At 44.7% G+C, this 25,749-nt stretch overlaps 1 protein-coding gene across 1 annotated transcript in view; it reads left to right on the forward strand.

Annotated features, from left to right (window-relative positions):
• PRDM5 (PR/SET domain 5) overlaps positions 1 to 25,749 on the forward strand; it is a 370,296-nt gene that overhangs the window by 11,362 nt on the left and 333,185 nt on the right. Inside the window, exon 2 of the mRNA XM_029601140.1 lies at positions 12,683 to 12,766. Within this exon, the coding sequence (XP_029457000.1) occupies positions 12,683 to 12,766 (84 nt within the window). The remainder of the gene's footprint in view (positions 1 to 12,682; positions 12,767 to 25,749) is intronic.

Genomic DNA, 25,749 nt, shown 5'->3' on the forward strand with positions numbered 1-25,749 from the left:
TGGATACTCTGTTGGAAGGCAATTCGCATACTGACTTGGGCAATATTGAACCAAGTCTTGATACAAGCCACTTACCTTCCCAGATTAGATAATGTAACAGCGGACTGCCTTAGCAGAATTTTCCATCCACACGAGTGGACTTTGAATCGGGAAGTAGCATCAAGCATATTCCAACAGTGGGGCTTTCCAAACCATAGACCTCTTTTCCACAGAGAGCAAACCGGCAAACAAAGACATTTTGCTCCATCAACCCAAGCAAGCTTCATTACGCTCCAGATGCTTTCCTCGTTCCATGGGCGGAGGGTCTACTCTACACTTACCCTCCCATTCCACTAATATCCAAACAATACAAAAATGCATGAGAGATGCAAAGGACATGATCCTCATAGCCCTCTCCTGGCCAAGGCAGCCATGGTATGTGTATCTCATGAGACTATCCATTTGCCCACCGATTCTCCTAGAAAACCATCCCCATCTGTTAACTCAGGAAGGGGGATCCCTCCTTCATCCGATGCATCGATCCCTGCATCTGACTGCATGGAGGCTGAGCGGCACGTAATTAAACCGTCTAGGACTCCCATCTCAACTTGAGGACATTCTCATTGCATCCAGAAAACCTTCCACCAGGCGTAACAATGCTGGGAAGTGCAAACCAAAAAGACTGGACCCTTACTCTACATCAGTAACCCCATCTCCCGAATACCTCCACTCTCTTACATTGCTGGTTTGGCATCTACTTCAGTTCGGGTGAGGGGGGATATATAGAGGTATTTAAAATCATGAGAGGTCTAGAAACGGGTAGATGTGAATCTGTTATTTATTCTTTTGGACATAGACTAGGGGGCACTCCATGAAGTTAGCATGTGGCACATTTAAAACTAATCGGAGAAGTTCTTTTTTACTCAACGTACAATTAAACTCTGGAATTTGTTGCCAGAGGATGTGGTTAGTGCAGTTAGTATAGCTTTGTTTAAAAAAGGATTGGATAAGTTCTTTAGAGAAGTCCATTACCTGCTATTAATTAAGTTGACTTAGAAAATAACCACTGCTATTACTAGCAACGGTATCATGGAATAGACTGTTTTTTGGGTACTTGCCAGGTTCTTATGGCCTGGATTGGCCACTGGTTGGAAACAGGATGCTGGGCTTGATGGACCCTTGGTCTGATCCAGTGGTGGCATGTTCTTATGTCTGTTGCACATTTCAGGAACGTTACGCTGATAGACATTTGCAAAGCAGCAACTTGGTCTTCTCTCTCCACACTTTCACACAGCACACTACTGTCTCGAACAGCAAACCTCTTCTGAATGCAGCCATGGGTTCGGCAATTCTGTCAACCCTTGCACCTAAATAAGACTGTCTACCTTATTGAGGGGTAGAGTCCTAATCTAAAGAACAAAATACCTGGACACCACCCAGGAGCTTGGGACTCCAGATAGCATGGCTAATTCAGTCTGTTATCGCTGGGAAGAAGCAGCTTGCTTACCGTAAACGATGTTTCCGTAGATAGCAAGGATGAATTAGCCATGCGTTCCCAGCCCACCTCCCTAGACAGTCCTACAAATACGCAAAACCTATTTCCACGTACATCTCGCTTGGTGTCAAGAGACTGAGGTAAACAAGGCAAATGTGCGGGAACCTCACCTTGCAGCCGTACAGAGTTCAAAACTCTGTACTATCTGAGAAAACTCCGCCTACTGACCCGGTCGCGACGCTCCCAGACAGCATGGCTAATTCATCTTGCTATCTATGGAAACACCATTTACGGTAAGCAAACTTGCTTAAATGGGAAAAAAGGCTTGTTGCCACCAAAATTCCTGTTGTGCCCATTGGCACTTGTTATCAGGCAGTTTGTAGCTAGGGGTTTCCCACTTGTGAGGACTGCCCTCCTGCTTGCTTATCTGTAAAAGGTGTTTCTACGAGGACAGCAGGATGCTAGGATATATGAAAACCGCCCGTTTCCCTTTGGAGTTGCCTTCCGCTTCAGGTGCAAACGTATGAGATTGAAGGGTCCCCCCTGCGGACGTGTAGAAGGTTAGCATGCACGAGAGGCGCAGTGAGGCACAGTGGACATTGTAGAAACTTCCACATAAACGCTCCATCGGATGAGGGCTGGCATCCTGCTTCTCCAAGGAGAACACCTGTTACAAGTAAGTGACTCTCTTACACTTTTATACTATGTACAGATGCAACAGGCACCCAGGGATTGTACGGTACATACAGTTACAATGAAATTGTGATTCTGTAAAGTCTGTTAAAATGTAATTAAATATCACAAAAACCATTTGCATAAATCCAACAGCTGCCAGAAATGACATTGCTGCCTGCAAACTCATTATGAGATGCTTCCTTGTAGTTATGTAAAGATATGAATCACTAATTATCCCTCTTTATCACTGCGGAACATATTGGGGATATAGTTTGACAGAATCAACATTTAGATTCTTTCCTGTTATCTTCAGCTACTCCTGTATACTCAGCTTATCCTTCGGTTCTCTTTTGGAGTTGCTGAAATTGGTAAATCTAGATAAATGGGAAGAGGTGTGCTTGAAATGTGTTTTTTTGTTTTTGTTTTTCAGAATCTATACACACACAGTATATGCACGTTCTTGAACTCCCCTGCCCCTCAGTTCTCCAAGACTCCTCTTTCGCCACCTCCAGACTGTGGATTCTCCTGATCCATTTTGTGCTCTTTGTCCATTGTGACTGTCTTCTCTTTGGAGGTACTCTGGGGTACAAACGTTGTCTCTTGTCTGTTTAATCTTTTTGTTGTAAATTATATTTCCTGTCTGTCATGCCACATAACTCTGTGCTCCGGTGGGTCAGTTCTTGCTTTCCCCTGGTGGACCCCTTGGACAATCTGTTTATTCCTTCCAGCTCTATGGCCTATACTTCCTGTGGCGTCCATCTTGTTTGATGCAGTTATGTTCCAGGCTCACAGTTGACTTTCCCGAGTCTTGATCCTATGTTTGTGTTCCTGTTTGGTCCTGGATTGCTTCATCTGTCCAGTCCTGCAGTGGGCCTGCCCTACTTCTGCGAGCACCTTCATGTCTCCAGATTTGGGTCTTACATGGTGTGCCTTGTGCTTTTTGTGTTCCTGTTGGCTGCCAGCACCTAAGGGCTCAACTCAAGGGAAAGGTGGCTGTTGTAGCCCAAAGATGCCCTAAGAACCTGCCAGTCTTGCTCTGTCTGTGGGGTGTCGCCATCACATCTGTTCACTGATTCTCACATTTGGGTTGTACTTTTTGTTTGTTTTCTTTATGTAATTATGGATCCAGCCTTGTCAGCATGTCTTAAATGGGTAAATCGGTCCTGGTTTTTCAACTCCTGTCTCACTTTTACGTATTGGGAAACTCCCAGAATGCTTTGGAAGAAGCTCTGGCCATGACTTTTAAAATCATTCCTATTTTGTCATTCTGTAAGGCCAAGAAAAGTCCTAGGAAGTTGTCTGTTTCTGGGCTGTAGGAGGGCAGAGTTCTGTAAGAAGGACTGCAGATAAAACCCTAAGTACGGGGCGATGTGATCTGGATGGAACCAGGGATTTCAGTAACCAATTTATCTCTCTCTAACTTGCTTTGCACTGGAGAGCTTGGCAAGGATTCTCTTTAAGCTTTTTTTTTTTTTTTTAATTGAATTTTTTGTAAACGCTTTCTTTAAAGAAGAAGCAGACATAAACAAATATATATATACTGTTATGTATCCAATAAAATACGTCACAACGGTAAAAGTGAGAGTGGTCAATGTGGAACAAATTATCCTTGAAACTTAATAACGTAAACTCAAGTCTTGGTAATGGCCTAGCTTATGTACCAGAACGGAATGAGATTAGACTATTGATCTGGGGCTGAGCTCACCTAGCCTACTTTTTTTCTACTGCAATGTAGAAAACATTTTTTTTAGAGGAACCTAACACTTAGGAAGTGGACTTGACCTACACCTGTAGCAAAAGCCTGAAGTACTGCAGTTGAAAAGGTTTTTTCCATTGATGGCAGCTGATGCCCTTCTGTAAATCACTGAAGGATAATGTGATTTGTTGTGGGCTGTTTGAGGTTTTCCTTATCTGTAAGGGAGGATATGAAGGAAGTGGAGTATTACATTTCTAAACAAAAAAAGAACTATTAGGATATTTAAACTGCTTTCACCCGTTGTCTGCTGATTCTGTGGATGAAGGAGTCTAAACATGAGATTAGCTGTTTCGACAAATTGGGCGGGCGGGGTTTGCTCATCGTATTTCAGTTGTCCTTCTACAAATTTCGTCCTTCCAGTTTCTGTATCACCAAGCCCTGATGCAGTCTTGAAATGAATTTCTTTACCTAATTGCTTACATAGAGCGTGTTCTACCTGACTCAGAGGTCCTAGGGATCCACCCTCTCTCCCAGTTTGTAGGACGGGTGTTAACTGGAATCTTATATTGACAAACCAGGTGGTCAAAGGGCGCACCTGAACAGCGGCCTAAACCTATTTGATACATTTAAAACCCAGGATTTCCAAAAGTGCATATTGAGACATTATGATCGATAAGAGAAAGAGATGAGGGTTTCCTCCCTTCCCCTGCCTTTCCTGGAAATCTAATGTTGGATTGACAAGAGTTTGAGCCGTTACTGAGCAGGCCTCTGCAAACTTTCCTAGCTATTGGGTGAGATGCAAGACTTCCGTTTCCGGCCAAAAGACCCTCTCAATAGAGCCCTACCCCGCCATGCCTTCAGGGGGGCTAACCCAGCCGCTCCATAACAAAGCTGGAGATTAGGCAGAGCTGTACCACCCCTCAGCTTTGCTAACCAAGGAACATCGGCCCCCAGCTCTAGCTGGTTTATTAGCCCAAGTAAAACTCGCTTCCTTACAGTCCCCCCAGGAACATACTGGAATAGGCACCATAGCTGCAGCAGCACATTCATTTTAAGATAATTAATCCGTCCTGACCAGGCTGCGGGAAGATCACTCCAGGAGTTTAGTAAGAACAGCACCAAAGTGTGGTGGGTTTTTGTGTTTGTAACTCCTGGTGATTATTATCCCCAAGTATTTAAGCTACGGTTTTTTGCAATTTGAATCTATCGAGACAGGGAGGCAGTACGGACTTGGGTCCAATAGGGAAAACCTCTGACTGACTTAGAATCAGTTTATATCCTGAAACCGTGCTAGATTTATTCAGTGTAGATAAAATGATGGGAACGGCATTGCCAGGATTGTACAGCAAAACGTCATCTGCGTACTGAGATATTTTGTGATTGAGTAACCACTAACAGAGGGCACTTGTGTTATGAAATGAGCCACAGGCTCAATCAGTAAATGAAATAAAAGGACAGCCTTGGAAAGTACCTTTAAAGAAGAGGAAACTGCAAAGACAAATCATTAACAACTACCTTAGCCTGAGGTTTAGCTTAGTAAGTGTTGCAGAAGAAGACCCAAGTGCTCCATCCAGTCTGCCCAGCAATAGTCATTTGTTTTTGATTTTTTTTAAATTTTATTCTTAGGGTAATTGTTGCTCTGTGCAGGTTTTCCCAGTCAACAGTTTACCCTTTTCTTCATCTCCATCATTTTACCCTGTAGGAATGCTCTGTGTTTATCCCATGCCCTCTTAAATTTCACTACCGTCCTTCTCCTCACTACCTCCTCTGGGAGGGCATTCAGTGAATAAATATTTCCTGATGTTGGTCCTGACTTGACCCCATTGAAGCTTCATATTATGACCTCCTTGTTCTACGGTTTTCTTTCTATTGAAAAAAGTTTGATGCCTGTATATTATTAATGCCTTTCAGATATGTCTGCATCATATCACCCCTGTCTCTCCTTTCTTCCAGTGTATAAATATTTAGGCCCTTCATTATCTTCTTATAACTCTTTTTTTGTTTCCGACACCACGCAGTTTTGGTTTCCTTTTCTGGACCGCCTCCATCCTGTCTCTCTCCTTTTTGAGATACGGTCTCCAGAACTGAACATAGTGTGCCAGGTGAGGCCTCACCACCAACCTTTACATGAGCATTATCGCCTCCTTTCTTGCTGGTTATGCCTCTCTATGCAGCTCAGCATCCTTCTGGACTTAGTCACCACCTTGTCACATTGCTTCACTGCCTTCAGATCATCAGCCAGTATCATCCTAAGGTCTCTCTTCCAGTCCATGCTCATCAGACTTTCACCCCTCCATCATGTACAGTTCTTTTGGATTTCTACGTACCAAATGCTTGACTTCGCACTTCTTGGCATTGAATCTCACCAAACCTTCAACCATTCCTCAAGTTTTCTTAAATCGCTTTTCATTCCCTCTACTCCTTCAGGTGGGTCCACTCTGTTCCAGATCTTAGTATCCTTGAAAGGACCTATGATTCTAAATGCATTGAATCCTCCATTGTTTTGAGTTCTTTGTATGATGGTCTAGAGTGACACATGATGAAGTCGATTTATTCAAAAGCCATTTAAATGGAAAACTTAAGTTATCTGTCTAATGGCAAAACCTGCATATTCAGCTGCTTATCTGGCTCTAGCCAAATAAGTGGGGGAGGAGCAGTGTTGGCTGGATAAGTTATCCGGCTAACTCTGGTTGGGCCACAGACCTGTCCTAAAGATAGCTGGATAAGTTTATTTGGCTCTCTTTAAGATACACTGCTGGTTAGCCAGATGAAGTTATCCAGTTAGTTAGCTGAGCTGCACAGGAGCTGAAAGTTGCCCTGATATAACTAATTATTGGATTAGAATTTTGGTTATTGTTAATCTTAATTTAGTGCCATTCATTCTAATTAATTCTAATCACCCCCATCCCTCCTACCATACCAGACTCTGAGGCAGCCGCCAAATGTGAGGAACTGGCCATCTACTTCCAGAGTAAAATCGCCAACCTCCTCTCCAGATTTCCGTTCTCCAATCTCTGTGCCCCCACCACCCTTACTCCTATCCCCGCCTCATCCCACCCCACAATGGCCACTCTTGACTTCACTTCCTCTAAGGAAATCATTAGCCTCCTTCGTAAACTTAAGCCAGCTTCTCACCCTAGCGACACCATCCCCACCAAAGCGCTAATAGCCATCCCAAAACAGCATAGCTAGAGCCATAGCAGACATTATCAACTGCTCCCTCACCCATGGGATGGTCCCAGACTCACTTAAGCACGCTGTCGTCAAACCCCTTCTTAAAAAACCCTCCCTAGACCCTAAAGACCCCTCCAATTTCCGCCCCATCTCCAACCTCCCTCTTATTTCCAAGCTAATGGAAAAAGTTGTTAATTCGCAACTGATGGATTACCTTGAAGATCACGCTATCCTCCATGTTTCCCAATTTGGCTTCAGAAAACATTTTAATACCGAATCCCTACTCCTCTCCCTAGCCGACTACCTCCTCAGAGGTCTGGGCCAAGGCCACAGCTACCTCCTTGCCCTCCTTGACATTTCGGCGGCTTTTGATACCATCAGCCACCACCCCGCCTCCTGACACGGCTAGAAAGCATCGGCATCTCAGGAATAGCTCTCGCCTGGTTCAAATCCTATCTTTCAAACAGAAAGTTCTCTGTCAAAATTGGAAACAACCTCTCTGCTTCACACCCTTTACAACAAGGAGTCCCGCAAGGCTCATCTCTTTCCTCAACCCTCTTCAATATTTATATCACCCCCCCCCTCTGCCAGCTCCTCACTGACCTTAAACTCAAATTCTATCTCTATGCTGATGATGTTCAGATCATCATTCCCATTCATAGCTCTATATCTGACGCCCTGGAGCACTGGGAAAATTGCCTTGCAGCCATCAACTCCCTCCTCACCAACCTTCAGCTTGCCCTCAACGCAAACAAAACGGAACTCCTCCACATCTCCTCGCAACCGCCTGACCTCATACCTAATGACCCTAAACTTAACCTCCTCTCAGGTCAACCAGCTGTTAGGGACCTCGGAGTTCTCCTTGATCCCAACCTTAGCATGAAACCACAAATCAAATCTATCCTCAAAGCAGGCTTCTTCAAACTCAACGTTCTTAAGAAACTCCGACCCCTGCTGTACACCCAAGATCTCCGCACAGTGATCCAAGCCACCCTTACCTCCAAACTGGACTATTGTAATGCCCTCCTCCTAGGGCTCCCCTTATCTTCAATAAAACCCCTTCAACTTTTGCAAAACGCCACTGCAAGGCTCATTACCAACACACGCATACACGAACATATTACCCCTGTCCTCAAGGATCTACATTGGCTTCCCATCCTTTTCCGTATACACTACAAGACCCTGACCATAGTACACAAATCTATCCACACACACAACTCCAACTGGCTTGACCTCCTTTCACTGCACCCCTGTCCTCCCGAGCCACCAGATCTGCCAACAAAGGTAATCTACATGTACCGTCCTTGAAGGCAGCTCATCTCTCATCCACCCGTGACCGCTCCATATCCATTGCCGGCCCCGCCCTCTGGAACTCCCTACCCGTCCACTTGCGCCTTGAACCCTGCGCCATCAAATTCAAAAAGAAACTAAAAACATTCCTGTTCAACCAAGCCTACACAGAATAGACCCTCCCTTCCCTCTATTGCTCATACCCCCTAGGTGACCGCCCTTTTCCTTATATTAAGGAATCTAATCACAATGTACATTGTTGTCTTCTTGTTATGACCTCTTGTTGATTTCTTGTTGTTTAATCTATTTTCCCTACTGCTCTAGGTTAACCCCCTGCCCAGTTCGCCTCCCCTGTTGAAATGTACTTCTAAATCTTTTGTTAATATGTGAACCGGTATGATGTCCCCACTAATACCGGTATATAAAAGTTTCTAAATAAATAAAATAAATAAATAAATTACTCCTATCTTATTTTTAGACTTCTTGCATTTGCATACAAGCAAGTAAATCTGTTATTTTTTCTGAGGACAAGCAGGATGGAAGTCCTCTCACATGGATGATACCATCGAATGGAGCCCGGCACGGAAAACTTATGTCAAAACTTATCATATGCGCAATTAAAAACATTTGAATTTCCAAAAACATATCCTAAAATGAAGAATCCTCGGGCCCATCTCAGCCCGTCACCTCAACTGGGTTTATTGGAAACCCTGCTAGACACTGCTCAGGCCAAGGCCTCCCTGCCTCAACAAAAGGCCATCAACCTGATGACCATCGTGGCAGGTATTCAACAGATCCAGCAGGTGTCAGCTTGGCACATATTGAGGATGTTGGGCCATATGGCTGTGACAATTCATGTCACTTCCTTGGCACTTTTATCCCTGTGAAGGCCTGATGGACTCTGAGGTTGCAGTGGAGCCAGGCCACGCATAACCTCGAGGATCGCATCTGAGTCACCTCATCTCTCTGGGACTCTTTGTCCTGGTGACGAGTAATTTCAAGTCTGTAACTAGGGATCTCCTTTCAAGGTCCTCTACCTAAATTGTCCTCACCATGGATGCGTTCACCCTGGGTTAGGGAACTCATGTAGATGGGCTCAGCAATCTAGGGCCTTCTGCTCATAACATACAGAATACCTCCTCCACTTCAATCCATAGGACTGGTCTTTATAGGAACATCTCTATCAAATCAATTTCCTGGAGCTAGGGGCTTCAGAGAGTGGCTGTTCAGCAATGTTGTTCTGATCCAAACCAACAACCAAGTGACAATGTGGTATGTCAACAAGCAGGGAGGTATAGGATCATACCTCCCATGCCAGGAAGCGGTCTAGATGTAGTCATGGACCCTGTACCTTGGGATGGTGCTCAGGGCTAAGTACTTGGCTGGAGCAGAGAATGTGATAGCAGACTGAGCTCTGCCTTAAGATCCCATGAATGGTCTCTGCACCAAGGGGTCGCAAACTAGATCTTCCGCTTCTGAGGAAGCCCGGATGTGGATCGTTTCGCAGCACCTTGGAACAGGAAGTTTCCTCAGGTCTGATCCCTGTATAGGACACGCAGCAAACCACCTTAGATGCCCTCTCCCAGTATTGGGACAAAGGTATTCTGTACACACATCCTCCAGCTCCATTGGTAGCGAAGACTTTCTTGACGTTTTTGCAAGGGCAAAGGGATTATGATCCTGAAAGTCACTTATTGGCTAAGACAGGTCTGGTTTCCACTCTGCAGGAGTTGTCCATCCAGAAACCAGTCAGTCTGGGAACTTCCCCAGATCTCATAACACAGGATCGAGGCAGGTTGTGACATGCCATCCTCCAGGCGGGATGTTGAGAGGTTAATAGTGCAACTTTCAATCTCTTGGAATATGGGTCTTGGGTCTTAGTGGCTTCTAGAAAGCCTTCCACTAGAAAGTCCTGTGGAGTAGAAGGCCCTAGATCCTTTTTCCTGCTACAACACAAAAAACTGCTTGACTACCTTTTACACCTATTGGAAGCTGGCTTGAAGACCCAACTCCATTAGAGTTCATCTCAGTGTAATTGGTGCATACTACTATGGTGTAGATGGTGCGCCCATCTCTGCATAGTCTATAATTGTACATTGTATGCAGGGTCTGCTTTAACTGAAGCCTCCTTTAAGGACGCCTGCTGTTTCTTGGGACCTCAATGTGGAGCTAGCTACATAGAAACAGAAATGACGGCAGAAGCAGACCAAACGGCCCATCCAGTCTTCCCAGCAAGCTTTCACACTTTTTTTTCCTCATACTTATCTGATACTCTTGGCCTTTATTAGTACTTTTTGGTTCTAGTTACCTTCCACCCCCACCATCGATGCAGACAGCAGTGCTGGAGCTGCATCTAAGTGAAGTATCAGGCTTAATTGGTTAGGGGTAGTAACTGCCGCAATAAGCAAGCTACTCCCACGCTTATTTGTTTACCCAGCCTGGGCCATTCAGTCCTTGTTGGTTGTTATCTGAATATAATCCCTCTTTCTTTATTCCCCCCTGCCGTTGAAGCAGTGAGCTGCGCTGGATATGTATTCCAAGTGAAGTATCAGGCTTAATTGATTCGGGGTAGTAACCGCCGTAACAAGCAAGGTACACCCATACTTATTTGTTTACCCAGACTATGTAATTCAGTCCTTGTTGGTTGCTGCCTGAATATAAATCCTCTTTTCCTCTTCCCCCCCCCCCCCCCCCCCCCCCCCATGTTGTTGAAGCAGAGAGCTATGCTGGATATGCATTGAAAGTGAAGTATCAGACTTATTTGGTTTGGGGTAGTAACCGCTTATTTGGTTTGGGGTAGTGAATGCTCCCTTTTGAGCAGCTGGGCTCCTGTGACCTGAAGTACCTGACCTGGGAGTTCATATTTTTGGTGGCGGTCACTTCAGCACACAGGGTCAGTGACCTCCAGGCCTTAGTGACTTATCCACCTTACACTAAGTTTTTCCACGATAGAGTGGTCTTGCATACGCACCTAAGTTTCTGCTTAAGGCGGTGTCGGACTTTCATCTTAACCAGTCCATCGTCCTGCCAACATTCTTTTCTAGACCCCATTAGCACTAAGGCGAAGAAGCCCTGCACAGTTTGGACCACAAAAGAGCGTTATCTTCTATCTGGAGTGGACAGAAGCCCAACGACAATCCACACAACTTTTTTATTTCATTTGATAGGAATAAGTTGGGCATCGCTGTTACCAAACACACTTTCCAATTGGCTAGCAGACTGCATCTCCTTCTGTTATGCCCAGGCAGGACTGCATCTTGGGGGCCACATTGTGGCTCGTTCTGTTCGACCCATGGCAGCGTCGGTGGCCACTTGCGAGCAGTTCCTATGGCGGAGATCTGCAGAATTGCAACATGGAGTTCTCTCCACACATTTACATCACATTATTGTTTGGATAGGGATGGCCGACACGACAGTAATTTTGGCCAGTCTGTCCTTCAGAACTTGTTAAAGGTGTAGAACCCAACTCTGTTCCTGCCTAGAGCCCGTTGTTTGTGCTCAGGCTGCCCCCCCTCCTCTCGTTACCAACAAAACCAGTTGTGTGCCCGTTAGTACCTGATTGGGTGTCTGTTGGTCCCCACCCTGGGATTCACCCACGTGTGATGACTGCCATGCTGCTTGTCCTCGGAGAAAGCAGAGTTGCTTACCTGTAACAGGTGTTCTCTGAGGACAGCAGGATGTTAGTCCTCACGACCCCACCCTCCACCCCGTGCAGTTGGAATCCCACTACGTGGGTTTCTTCTCCTTTAGTATTTTACTCTCTTGAATTCTATATTATAAAAATGATTGGGACCCTGCGAGAGATGTGGTATAATGCATGTTCAATGATGTTTTCTGTGCTGGACTCCATCCACGCGTGAGGACTAACAACCTGCTGTCCTGGGAGAACACCTGTTACAGGTAAGCAACTCTGCTTTCTCCTTAATCTCGGCCTGCGTTTCGTCGTGCGCCTTCTGCCTCAGAGTTCCAGCTGAAGTCTATGCTGTGCACCCTTTTAGGTCTTCTTCCCAGTGATGCTAGTTCCTACTGCGTTCTGCACGCCTTGAATAAATATTTGCCAAGGATCAGACCAGTGGCCTTCCACTTACTTGTGGCCTATATTGGGTTCCTTTAGAAGGGAAAAAGAATAGAAGATGCACAAGTGAGCCAGGTGCTTACATAGTAAAAGCAAGATGAAGTCATACCATTGTTTGGGAACGAGAGCCATTAGCCTTTTATAAGCAATCTCCCCTTCTTTTTACAGCGGCTCTGAGGACTTGACGCTTCTCTGCTGTCTGCAGTGAGGCCCTTTCTCTGTATCCTCGTGGCACGCGCAGGCACCCTGTCTGACTGTCTGCACTAATACTTTGTTCATTTTAACTTTTGCTCTTCAGGGTGAAAAGTTTGGCCCATTTGCAGGGGAGAAACGGACTTCCCATGAGCTGGATGAAAGCGTGGACACCAGACTGATGTGGGAAGTAAGTGCACAACTTATCTAATGATCTGTTTTAGATTTTGGGGGCTAATTCAGTGCAACATTTTGTGTGTGTGAACCCCATGGACTTTTGGTCTTTCAGCCTCATCTGATATTTTGCAATATTCCCTTACTGTGTAAGGTTTACAACGGAGAGAAAGGGACAAAGCTGCTACTTCAGTCTGCGAGAAAGACAATCTTGCTCTGGGCCTTATCTAGTGACGTGCATGCAACGTGGTGCTGGCGGCTGTGACTATGCCATTAGAGCTGATGTTCTGCGTTGCTGCCGTCTTCCCCCATCGCTGTATGAGCATCCGCACCCCCATTCCCTCAGCCAGTCCAGAGTGGTCCAAGGGCTGCAGACCCCACGCACTGCTTCCCTGTCAGAGCAGGAAGATTAGCTTCAGGTCGGCCAGTGCACGGCGCTCCTGCCCTGAAGACCTTTTACCTGCTGCGGGGGGGGTGACATTTGGGCTCTGGACAGCTCTTTATTGAGAAGGTGCTGTCAAAAAAAAAAAAAAAAAAATTATTGGATACAATTCTTGAGATGCTGTGCGTGCTAGATATCAGAATAGGTTTTAATGTGCATGGATCCTGTTAATGCAGTTCTGTAATTAGGCCCCTAAGTTTCCTGCGACCGCCTTTTTCATTCTGACACGGAGCTGCATTTGCAGATCTGAAACCTTGGTTATGGAAATCCGCTAGCGTATACCTCGTTACCTTTGGACTTATTTGTGTCTATTCAGGAATGTTGGAGTTGGGCTTGCAGTGTTTCTGTGCATCTTTGATTACGTTTTGTCTGCAATTTCCAGGACTAGCAGGAACACATTTTATTAACGTTTTAATTTTTTTTTTTTTTTTTATCGATAAAGCATGAGAAATTGTTTGACACATATTTAGAGGAACTAGAGGCAGAGTTTCCCACAGCAGCTGCGTTAAAGCAGGGAACTTGCAGGTCCACAAATCCTTTTTTCCGGTGGAGATGGCGTGAACGCCCCGTTGTGCACGCGCGTTGGTTCAGTTTAACACGCTGCAGTGGCATCTGAACCCTGCTCCTCCACGTCACGGTGAAGGTGTGAGGCGATGCTAAGAAGGGGGGGGGGTCGGGGGGGTGCCACATATCATGCATATTCAGCATTTCCATGTGTTCTGCTGGAGCTTTAAGAAGCGGCGGCGATGCACAGCACCATGGAAAAACCGATTAGGAGTGCAAAAACATTCCAGGACGAAACTCACTCTCTGCTGCTACTGATTAGCAACAGGCTGGGTTGGCGTCTCTTCTACCGAACAGGAATTCCTCAGCGACCTGATGAAGAGTTGTTTTGAAGTCTACCTTTGTCATGGCCGAGAAACAAACGTCTGTCCCCAGGGTTTGGATTTTCCACGCGGCCTGCCAAAGTAGCAGGTTATATTTCATCTGGAAATGTTTCATCTAGCGGTTTCTTCTGGATGTTGCTACTGGGGGTAGGAAAAGGCCGATGGGCAAGCAGCCAGGGCCTAAAAGGAAAACTGAGAACCATAATCGGAAAGGAAGGAACGCTTTAATTCTTGGAAGTCCAGTCCCCGCCTACCCACTGCTTGGAAATCTCAGATGTAAGGCTCATTTTTATTTATAACAAGAGGCAGAGAACTCTACACAGATAAAATGAGCTTCTTATGAGAGCTGGACCTGTAGGGGGTGAGCCTCCACTAAGTAATAGATTGCACATTGCTGTAGAAGATTTCAAAGGCTGCGCTGTCTCTGAGAGATAGCGACATTGAACCGGGAATGGCCGCACGATATATAATCGCCCCGCCAAACGCACGTCGAAACCTTTCCGACTCTTCCATGATTCCTCCGGCCGTTGCTTTTTCCTTTCGTCACGCACGAGTCTCGGCTAATAGATTACTGCTTTTGTGAGATGAATTGCTTTCAAGAAATAAGGTTCCATGGGAAATGCCCCAGTGCGCAGGCGAGGCTGAGTGACAGAGGTTCCCTGATGGTGCTCTCACGTAGGCTTCGATAGCACCGGCTGGCTGACACCAGGATCCTCCGAGGATGGCATCTGAACAGCCAGGTGCTACGTTTATTAGAGAGGAAGATCACATCCTCCGTTTTGTAAAACATAACTTGTAAGAGATGATGGTTACCTGGAAGCAATGTGTTACTTTTATACCGAGAATCCTGCCCGCTGCAAATCAGAGTCCCCTGAGGGCTAAAGAACCTGGATTTAATGTCGCTGTCCCCCAGCTCACTATGGAACAGTTAACTATGATTTCAGTGTAACTTTTCCTCTTTGCTGTGCTTTATCCTTGTGGAGGTTTTCTGTGCTCATTAAATGTAAATGAAGACACCTTTTATCAGCCCCCCCGGTGAGGTGATGGTGGTAGATGTGCACGAGGTTCTCGCGTGTCTCATGTCAGCAGGGCGCATGAATGCAGACAGAACCAGGCAAACAGTTTCAAATTGGTAAGGCCCAGGGTTTCAGGCACGAATGCGTTGCAGCCTGCAGTGTACAGAGCCCAGGTACCTGCCTGCTTCGCGGCTTCCTGCTAATTTCCGAGTCTCTTTCACGTTGCTTCTCCTTTCCTCCTAAGCCTCCCAGTGACTTGATGCGTTTTCACAAGCCGTGCATGCTGCTTCTGTTCTCATTCCCACCACAGGAATCTGCCTCCTTCCTTGCCTTGGTCGTCTGGCAAGCTTACAAAACGATCGGCATTTCCTGTAACCTTTATTCGTTCCCCCCAGCCACTTGCAACCTTTTAATCCTCAACTTTAAAGGGCCAAGAGAGGAGACAATGCAAACAGACTCGGAAGCAGCGAATGGGTGGGGGGGGGGAAACCCTTTCATAGTAGTGGCAAGCAAAGCCATGGGACAAGCAAAAGGGATCCCTTAGCTGCAGCACAGGTAAAGTCTGTGATCCAGGAGGGTCTGCATTACTGCAACAGGAAGAGAAAATGGGCAGGCCTGATGGCTCTTGGGGTGTGTGTGTGTGTAAACTACTTGCACTGCTACCTGCTTGCAACCTGCAGTTTTCAGGTGCCTACAATTTTAGTAGCAAGAAAGATGTTTTGCACTTTATTTGAAGTAACGTTGAAAAGATAAATGAGAACCTAAGCCTTTGCAAGGCTTGCGATCCAGGTGCATTCGATGTGGGAGATTTCCATAGCTCCAAGGCTGGAAATTATTCTTCATTAGGATTACATGGGCATTGTGCATACCTGCCCACGAGCCGAATGGAGTTTGGTGGGGCTTGATCGGGGTCGGCGGCGAGAAAGTAAATCACAACTTTACTTTGTTAGAAATTCTTTTATTTAAAGGCAAGTGCAAATGGGCGTCTCAGGATTTAATAGAGTGTAACCTTTTTGTTCTCTGTTCTAGTTATCTATGTTCTAAATTTTCCTCTCTTGTTTCTAATTTGTTGGAAGCTCTTTGATCTTATGAAGTTTTAATGGTTTGTAGAGTTGGCTTGTTTTAGATAATACTGGCAGACCGAGGTCAGCCCTGGTGCTTATAAAGATTGACATCAGCAAGCTCTTTTTAAAAATTTTTTATTTATGCATTTTTAGAATATAATCAAGAAGACTTTACAGATATTTGAATTTTCAAATACAGTAATAAATTCTTTCAAAATCAATTACAACAATTGTCTGTATTTAAAGAAAAGTTAATGAGGTAAACCTCAAGAAGTAAGGGAGGAAACACAAGCGGTCATAGGTAAACATGGAATATTCAATTAACAATTGAAAAAAAGATTACAGACCTAATTATTTCTATTTACTTGCCACGTTTTCCAAGACTAAGGACTCATGGGCTATCGAATCCAAAAACATTCTTAATTGTGAGACTTCAAAGAAAATACTTTTCTGATTTTGATGCATTATCTCACATCTACATGAGAATTTCAATATCATTTTTCCCCCCATTTTTTCAATTTCAGCTTTTAAGGCAAGAAACTGCCTCCTCCTTAATTGTGTTAATCTAGAAAGATCAGGGTATATCCAAATTGGGGCCCCATGAAATTTCTCCAATCTTTTCCTCATGTAGAGGCGGAAAATAGCATCTCTATCAGTCGCAAAAGCAAATGTTATGTGCAAAGTTGCCCTTGTTGTAATTATGGTTTCTGCAGTGGATTCTAAAACTGCGGTCAGATTCAATTGATGCTCCTCTGGTTTATTATCCAAAATTATTTTATTCCTTTTAGGTAAAATATAATATATTTTTGAGATCGGTGGAAGAGATTCTTAAGGCATCTGTAGAGTGTAAATAAGATATTCTTTGAACATTTCCATCGGGGAGATTAAATCCTGTCTGGGAAAGTTCAGTACTGTCAAATTAAGATATTTCAAGGTATTTTCAATTGCTTCAAGTCTCTTGTCATAGAGTATCTCTGTTTTTGTGAATCTTTGATAACAATTTTCCATCTTATTCACTCTTTCTTCCAGTTGATTCTTTTCTCCTTCTATCTTTGTCACTGCAGTCTCGATATTAGTCACCCGTTGATTAGCTACTTCTGTTATTTTTGTTAATTTGACTATTGCTAATTCAAGTGCTTTGATAGCTGACCAGATGGAGTCCATTGTAACTTCCGCAGGTTTATCTAACTGCAGGGAAATATCACTTAGAATACTGGATTGTTGTTGCCCTTCCTTAGCCAGGACTCCTTCTCCAATCCCTTCCTTTGGCAAAGGTGGAGGAGGAGTATTCGGGGCGCTGGGACTAAGAGATGTTTTGGCCGGAAGACTGGACATCCGCTCCGTGCCCAATTCTTCAATGGCCTCATTTACCGGTTGAATATTAGGTACGGGTGAAAAGAATGCTTGGATCTGAGGTTGTGAAGGCTCAGATAGGGGAGAAGAAGTAATAATCTCCCTAATCTTTGCCTTCCTTTTTGTATGAGGCATATCAAATAAATATAGAAGAAAAAGAACAAAAATAACCCTCAGATCTTAAACACCTCTCCACAATCTTAGTTAAACACCTTACTTCTCAAGTGGAGGTTTGGAGAGAGGAAAAGTATTTTTAAATGAAAAATAACTCTCAATTACTGCTCATCAGCAAAAGTTCAAAAAGATTTAAAATAACTTATATTTACTTACTTAGTTGGGGAAGGAGATCAGGAACAACAGGAAAGGAAAGATCTTCTGTTCAATCAAAGCTGCGCGCCCCTTAGGCGCGCGCGGCTTGGGCGACGCGCGCTCCTACGTCGACTGCGCGACGTGAATAATCTATTTTTTTAAAGGACCTCCCAGTGACGTCACTCCTGGAAGTGAATGGGCTCCGTTGGGGCAAGTTCTTCTCAGCCCCCGGTTCCAGCAGTAAGTTTGATTTCAAACCTTCCCCTCCTCAGCAAGCTCTTTAGTCTCTGTCTCCATCTGCTGGTCAGTGAGCATAGACCACACGTCTGGAGTCAAGGAAAGGAAATAATCTGGTAAGGGTAAATTTCTCCTTTATTTCTCAAGTCCCACTGGACCAAAGGCTCTCTTTGAATGAAAGATGAAATATAAGATCTGAAAATGAACATGTAAGTTAATGGATAGCCAGTGAAGAGAATGTAACAAAGAGGATGTAGATACAGATATTGAGCAGCCAAAACTGAATCTGGCTGAAGCATTCATTATTACCTGCAGCCTGCATGTGAGTCTCTGAGGAAGGCCCATAGTCAAGATGTGAAATTACTACCTATTGAACAAAAGAGATGTCTATCAAGAAAATAAAGAAACTTTATCACTGCCTTCAGCTTAACAAAAGAACATCGAACCGTCAGAGATAAATTAAATCACTTTTAAATAAAACCCTGAATGATCATTAACACAGGAATTGCTTGTTCCACTTCAATATATTTACCAGGCAGATGAGAAATGTGATTGTTTCCTCTAATTTTTGAAATCTGTCTTTTGTCTATCCAGAATTAGTTAATTTTTCTGAAATCAATCACAAATAGCTTTCAGATTTTGGCTCAAGTTGTGACAAAGTGCTATCCTGATTCAGAAGACCACCAGTTGGATATCAACTGCATGAATATAGCCATTTAGGTCTAGGCTATGAAGTAAAACTCCCAAAGGATTTAAGAAGATATTAAATAAAATGGGGGATAGAAATGAGCTGAAGAGCCCCATATGCCAAGTTTCTAATAGTTGAAATTACATTCTTCACTTCAATGTGTTGTATGATCTGTCAGAAATGAGATCACCCACTGTAACACTTTACTTACTCTCAGGCCCACAAGTTGACAACTCTCCAACAAAATATCAGTTGACTAGGTCAAAAGCTGATGAAAGATCTAATAGGTAAATCAGGGCCAACAAGTTTTATTAATGCTAACATAGGGCCTCTTTTACTAAGCATTTTTCCCATAGATAAAGAATGGGAGAAAAGCCTTAGTAAATCAGGCTTATAGAAAGATGACTGCAGAAAAAGACCATAATGGCCTATCTAGTCTGCCCATTCACAAACTACTTGACTCTACAATCTCTACCATTCCCTCAGAGATCTCCTGTGTTTATTCTATGCGCTCTTAGTGTTTGGGTAATTGCCAGGTTCTTGTGGCCTGGTTTGGCCTCTGTTGGAAACAGGATGCAGGGCTTGATGGACCCTTGGTCTGACTCAGCATGGCAATTCCTTATGTTCTTATGTTCTCCTATTTAGTATCACTAGGATACAAATAGGAGGAATCACAGGAAGCAGGATATTTTGTTTTTTTCATCAGCCCTTCAGTGTACATGCTTTAATGCATGCTCTCAGGCAGGTGTCAAATTTGCAGTGTTAAAATGGGCACGGTGGCTGCACAGCAATTTATTTGCATTGGGGGTACTCGCTAATAGCCTCATCAACATGAATTTACATGTGATTCACATGTAAATTCATGCGTGACCAAACCACTTGCTACGCGCTGGTTTGGTCACGCATTTTGGACGCGCTAATCCCCTTATTGCACGAGGGGTTTTGGAAACGCAACCAAAACGCACAGAGCCGTGTGCTTGACCGAGTGCACTATATTGCATCGGCCTGTTTATGTGGTAGATAAAATACCTTAGTTATAGGAGGAAAGGACTCAGATGGAACATATCTAAAGGAAGCATAGTGCATCTTAGAAAATTTAACAATCTTAACCTCCTTGTGTATTTATCTAGATTTTCAATCTGTCGAAGGGTCTAATCCCTGTCTTTAATTATCGGAGTCACATTTTGCAAATCAAGAATTTGTTTTTCCAGATCTTTCAATTTCCCATCATGCTCTTTCATTACTTGGCTATTTAACTGTTCATAGTTAGATATCACAGAGTCCATTTTATCAGGTAGGGATTTCCCAAGCTGAGCACAGTTGGTATAGGAGAAGATTTAAAGGCAGAGATCTGGGCACTTTGGTAGAAATATCTCCAAGTGCACCCACCAGCAGTTCCACCAAAGCCAGGGTTCCTCCCATCGCTGAGACCGGGATCAAAAACAATAGAAGAAGATCCAATGCCCATGGACTGCTGGCAGTGGTCAAGAGCCACAGGAAGTGGCATTGAAAGGCTGAGCCCTGCTGACCCAAGTTATTGCTTATCTTGGAATCCAAAGTTTCTTGAATAATCAATTGGGTTATATTGGGAGAGTTTTAAAGGTTTCCTTCTGTTCTTTCCCCAGTGACCACTCAAAAACGAATGAGGAGCATACTCGCAAAGTTGGTCCAACTTCCACCAAATAATCCGTGCAGAGGATTGCGTCTGCGTGCTGCCAGCTTCGCTGTTAAATAGGTGTGGCCCAGTGCTATCAAATGCTGTCACGGCAGCTGCTTTGCAGAGGGGGCGAAGAGAGGAGAACCGGACGAAAAAATCTGGTCTGGAACAAGAGGCAACGGTGTAGGAAACCACAGGCAGCTCACACACCGCCCTCTTTGGGTGAAGGCACCGCACAAATCAAATGATGTTCTAACCCTGGAAATGACTTCACTTGGACAGCGTGACTTTTCCCTTCCTTTCCTGCCCTTTAATGGTTAATTATTCTGCATGTTACTTTGGCTCAGCACACGTGAAACTGTTTGAATCGGATACGGAGCGCACAGCGCTGAGTCTGTCGCCCAGGTTTTTGGCAGCATCGTGTCAATATGTGTCTGCTGTGAATCTCGCAAATTAGGGCCTGATTTTCCAAAGCGTTTACTTCCTTAAAATTGGGTTTTGCATGTGTAAATGCACTTATCCGTGTAAGTGGGCTTCTGAAATGTGCTATAATATATGCCATCGTCAATACGTTTTACCTGCATTAAGTGCACTTAACGGGGGTACGTGAATTGTGAAATTGCTGCGATAGTATGCTGTGTTTACATGTGGAACGCCTTTGAAAATTCACCTGTTGGGTGAAATAACTGAGTTTTGCAAATATCTGCGCTATGACTGCATTGCCAGAGGAATGTGATCTGAGAAGGCCATGTGGGGGACTGTAGCTTTTGTCTGTAAATAGTAACATTACCTCTTTTGCCAGCAGCCCTCATTCTGCTTTATTCTTGGGGAGGAAAGTACAGTAAATGTTGTTGATGTAATGAGATTTTTTTAATGGTTATGTTCTGGTTCTAAGATTATTAGGAGTGAACATTTGGCCTGCTAGCAAACTTAAAAAAACCGCTGTAGTGTTTTTGCAGTGTAACCAATGGCCATCTGTTAAAATTCAAAAGCAGTGGCTATGCGATAAAGATATTCCCTGATATAACCAAGATCACTCAAATAAAGAGAGAAACTTTCTAATCATGAGAGAAGAAGCCCAGGCGAGAGGAGCTAAGTTTATGCTCCGGTTTCCATGCTATATTTTTAGGAGAACCAGAACGGCTACGGTTATACCTTGATTCCCACTCCATTAGCCTTTGAGTGGGGGTATGGTATTAAAATAAAATAACACTGGTAATTCTGAAGCATCATGTTATTATAAATTAATATTGATTTTCCTGTAATAGCTGCTAAATGTACATCTTGCCCCTCTGATTGCTATAAAGATGCAGTATAGTTGGGGAACTATTACCTATGATTTAAATGATAATGTTTGCTTTATTATGTAAAACCCGGATTATACTGTTACATTTTCTTAACTTATGTTCTGTAAATTTAATGAGAAATTCAATAATAAATAAAAAAAAAAATTCACAAAGCAAAGACTGAAGACCAGTTTGCACACCAAATATCTTGATTGTTTCTTTCATAGATGTAAGGATAAGGGGGGTGTGAGGCTTTTAATGCTGCAGCATAGTTGACGCAGCCTCGAGAGTGAGCCCCTGAGGACTATGCCAGCACCTGGCAATTTGCCATGAAATGGGGACAGTCTGGGCTTTCACTGCCTCCACAGGTTGACCCTTGGATTCTGGTGGCTGCCAGGACTTAGGCGAGTCCCTAGGGCAGAGGTGGGTAGAGTCAGAGACTCGCCAAAGGCAAGGTAGACAGGCTTATGGAAGTCAGACTAGAACCAAGGTCGGGGCAGGCAGCGAGTAAGAATAGTCAGGTCCAGGCAAGAGGTCAAGATCCGGAGGGGCAAGCCGAGGGAGACGTGGACACTCGGGAGATTACTGACAGTGAGAACAAGGAAGGCAGGTTTGGCCGAAAGACTAGACTAAGCAAGGCTGTAACTGGATGGCGAGGCAAACACAAGCACAGCAAGGAATGAAGGAGACCATTGCTGAGGTGATGTCAGGATGTCTGGAGAGCCCTTATAGAGGGCTTAGACTCCTAACCTCATCCATGGGTGCTGTGGCCTTTTCCTGCCACAGGCCCTTTAAAGAGGTGCTGTGGGCATGTGTACCTATAGGGGTTAGCCGGAGGTGGCAATCCTTGCAGCTCTGTGGCATCCTGCTGTGGGAGAGGGCCCAGCTACTGTGGTGGCCTGTGGGGATGTACCACTCAGAGGAAGTGAGTATCACTATTTATTTATTTATTTTTTTAGTAATTGAGTTGACCATGATAGTCAATGCAGGGACGTAGGGAGCTGTCCTTCTTCATAAAGATGAATCCAACTCCTGCAGGTGATGAGGGACGAATGAAGCCTCTGTCCAGATTCTCTTTATGTATTTATACCGCCTCTATTTCTGTACCGGAGAGTGGATAAACTTGGCCCTGAGGTGGAACCTTGCCTTGGATAAGATCTATGGCACAATTATAGGAGCAATGGGGCAGTATTATCTCTGCCTGTCTCTTATTGAAAACATCAGCGAATTCACTATACTGTAGTGGCAGGCCTGCAAGTTCAGAGGTGACAGTCTGGGCGGTCAGTATCACAGGATAGACTCTGGTAATATGTTGTTCATGGCACTTAGGACCCCATCTGGCAATTTGCATTGTTACCCAGTTGATGGGCTGGTGGTGCAAAGAACTACAGCAGGTCCAGGATGATTGTTTGATTGCCTTGGGTAACATATAAAGAATGATTTGTTCTTCATATATAAGACCCCCATCTGTAAGGTCAATGGTACTGTCATCTTAGCAATCTGTCCCGGCAGAGGATCTCCGTAAATGGAAGATAGCGAGAGTGGAGAGTTCAAAGAACAGTAGGTATGCTATAGTGTTGGACCAAAGCCTCATGGATACAGCTACCTCCAGTGCCAGTGTCCAAGTAGACGAGAGCATCAAGAAGGACATCTTTGTTAGATAATTGTACTGAAACCAATAATTGTGGAGAGGTGAAGGATGATCTAGAGTGGACTCTCCCCACCAGGCCTAGATCCTGGGCAGCGCCATTGTGATTCTCTAAAAATAGATGCTTAGAAACCACCAGCTTTAGAGAAAACAAACTTTTATTGAAATGCTACATAATATGAGCGATACTTTGGCGAGACATGCTATGCAAAGAACGATATAACACTCTCTCTCAAGTGATTTTACTGATAGGATTTCTACACTTGTTTCATCCACTCCTAAGCTAGGTTACATAACTTGCCAAAATGTGATTGATTTTTTTTATTATAAACAAATGATCTGAATGGGCATATAGTAATTTGCTCTGCTTCTATGCTAATTATTCCTCGCCCCCGTATGCAGATTAGTTTATCAATGGCTTGCAGTTAGATGGAAACCAGGCCAGTTTAAACTGGCCTGGTTTCTCTTCAAAAATATTCTATAACCTTTTTATCTAACGTAGAGCCTTTTTGTCAAGAAACAAGTGCAAGGTTATAATGTTAGCACTTACAAAACTGCTTACGATCAAATATCGAGAACAAAAATAACTTCATGTGTGATGTGTCAAAAAGTGTTTAGCTGCCTCTTCACTGCTTTCATGTCTGTAAGCACTACAACACTTTGCAGGATGTCCTGGAGTGGATTGACACTGCCATTTTGAAGAGAAATAGATGCTGGTGATGTTAGTAGCTTGATGGTTTCATTCCCTTGATACAGGAAAAGTGGTTTGCCGAAATACTGCAGCGTTGGGGAGAGAGCAGTGATTCCTAAACATACCCAGATCATTCCTGACCAGTGGGGTTATTTATCCCTTCCAGCCGAAAAAGGAGGGCACCTTTCAGCCCATTCTCTATTTGCAGAAGGTGAATCGGTCCTTTGGGTTCTGTGCTTTCGCATGGAGATGCGTACCGTGTTGGCAGCAGTTCGCAAAGGAGAATTTCTCGCCTCCCTAGACCAGATGGAAGCATACTTGCACATCCCCATTCGGCAGGAACATCAGAAGTTTCTTCGCTTCAAAGGGTTGAGTCAACATTTTCAGTTTAGAGCCTCCCGTTTGGCTTGGCGACAGCTCCTGCACATTCACTAAGGTGATGGTGGTGGTGGTGGCTGTGGCTCTTCGCCGCCGGGAGGGAATTTTGGTCCACCCATATCTGGACAATTGGTTGGTTCGAGCAAAGTCCAGGGAGGAATGCGAGAAGTCCATCTGAAGAGTGATGTCCACCTTAGTGGGTTATCAATGTGCAGAAGAGTCAGTTGGAGCTGACTCGGTTGCTGGTTTACTTAGGGGCCCACTTTGACACTCAGTGAGGCGAGGGGGGGTTTACTGGCAGCAAGACCGGGTGTCAAAGTTGCAGGTCTCAGGTCAAGTGTCTTCTTCATCTGGAGGAGGTGCCTAAAGTGTGGGATTATTTACAAGTCCTGGGGTCAATGGCATCCAAGTTGGACTTGGTTCCATGGGAGTTCGCACACATGAGATCACTTGCAATGTGTGCTGTTGTCAGGTGGCGTCCCTGCTCGGGGGGAGTTTCATCTTCCCTTGCCTCTGCTTGGGACTCCAGGTCCAATCTCTCGTGGGTGGCTGTCTCGCCCCAATTTAGAGAAGGGGGATGGATCTTGAGCCTCTGGACTGAGTGGTGCTCTCCATGGACGCAAACCTCTCTGGCTGGGAAGCAGAGAGCTTGGGCCGGTTGGCGCGAAGGTCAGTGGTGACCGGAGGAGAGGTTCTGGTCCATCAATCGCCTCTGGATGAGAGAGGTCTGTCTCGCCCTGGAGGTTTTACTGCCCCTGGTCTGGGGTCGCATGGTTAGAGTGTACTCGGACAGTGCGACGGCTGTGGCATACATCAATCGGCAGGGCGGCACGAACGAGTCATACGTGGCATTGGAGGCTCGGAGACTATTTGCCTGGGTGGAGCATCATCTCTAAGGCCTAGCTGCATCGCACATAGCATGGAGTAGACAAATTACAAGTGGACTTTCTCAGCAGGTAGCAATTGAATCATGGGGAATGGAAGCTGTCCCCAGAGGCATGTGAACCCTATCTGTGTGAGGTGGGGTACTCCCCAATTGGATCTTATGGCGACGTGGCTCAGCTTCAAAATGGAGAGATTCTTCAATCACCGAAAGGAACTCTATTCAGTGGGCCTCGGTTCTCTGGTGTGCCCTTGGCAGATGGGAATTCTTCTGTACTTCTTTCCTACTTGGCCCCTCATAGATAGTCCTCAGGCGCATAGAATCACATCCTGGGGACCATGGTTCTAGTGGCACCAGAGTGGCCGCGGAGGACCGGTGATTCACAGTTTGGTGCAACTTCCGATAGAATGGTTCTCTCATTCTGACTCATCTTCCAGATCTGTTGCATCAGGGTCCCATA

The sequence above is a fragment of the Rhinatrema bivittatum genome, chromosome 1, assembly GCF_901001135.1.
Source record: "Rhinatrema bivittatum chromosome 1, aRhiBiv1.1, whole genome shotgun sequence".
Lineage (NCBI taxonomy): Eukaryota > Metazoa > Chordata > Amphibia > Gymnophiona > Rhinatrematidae > Rhinatrema > Rhinatrema bivittatum.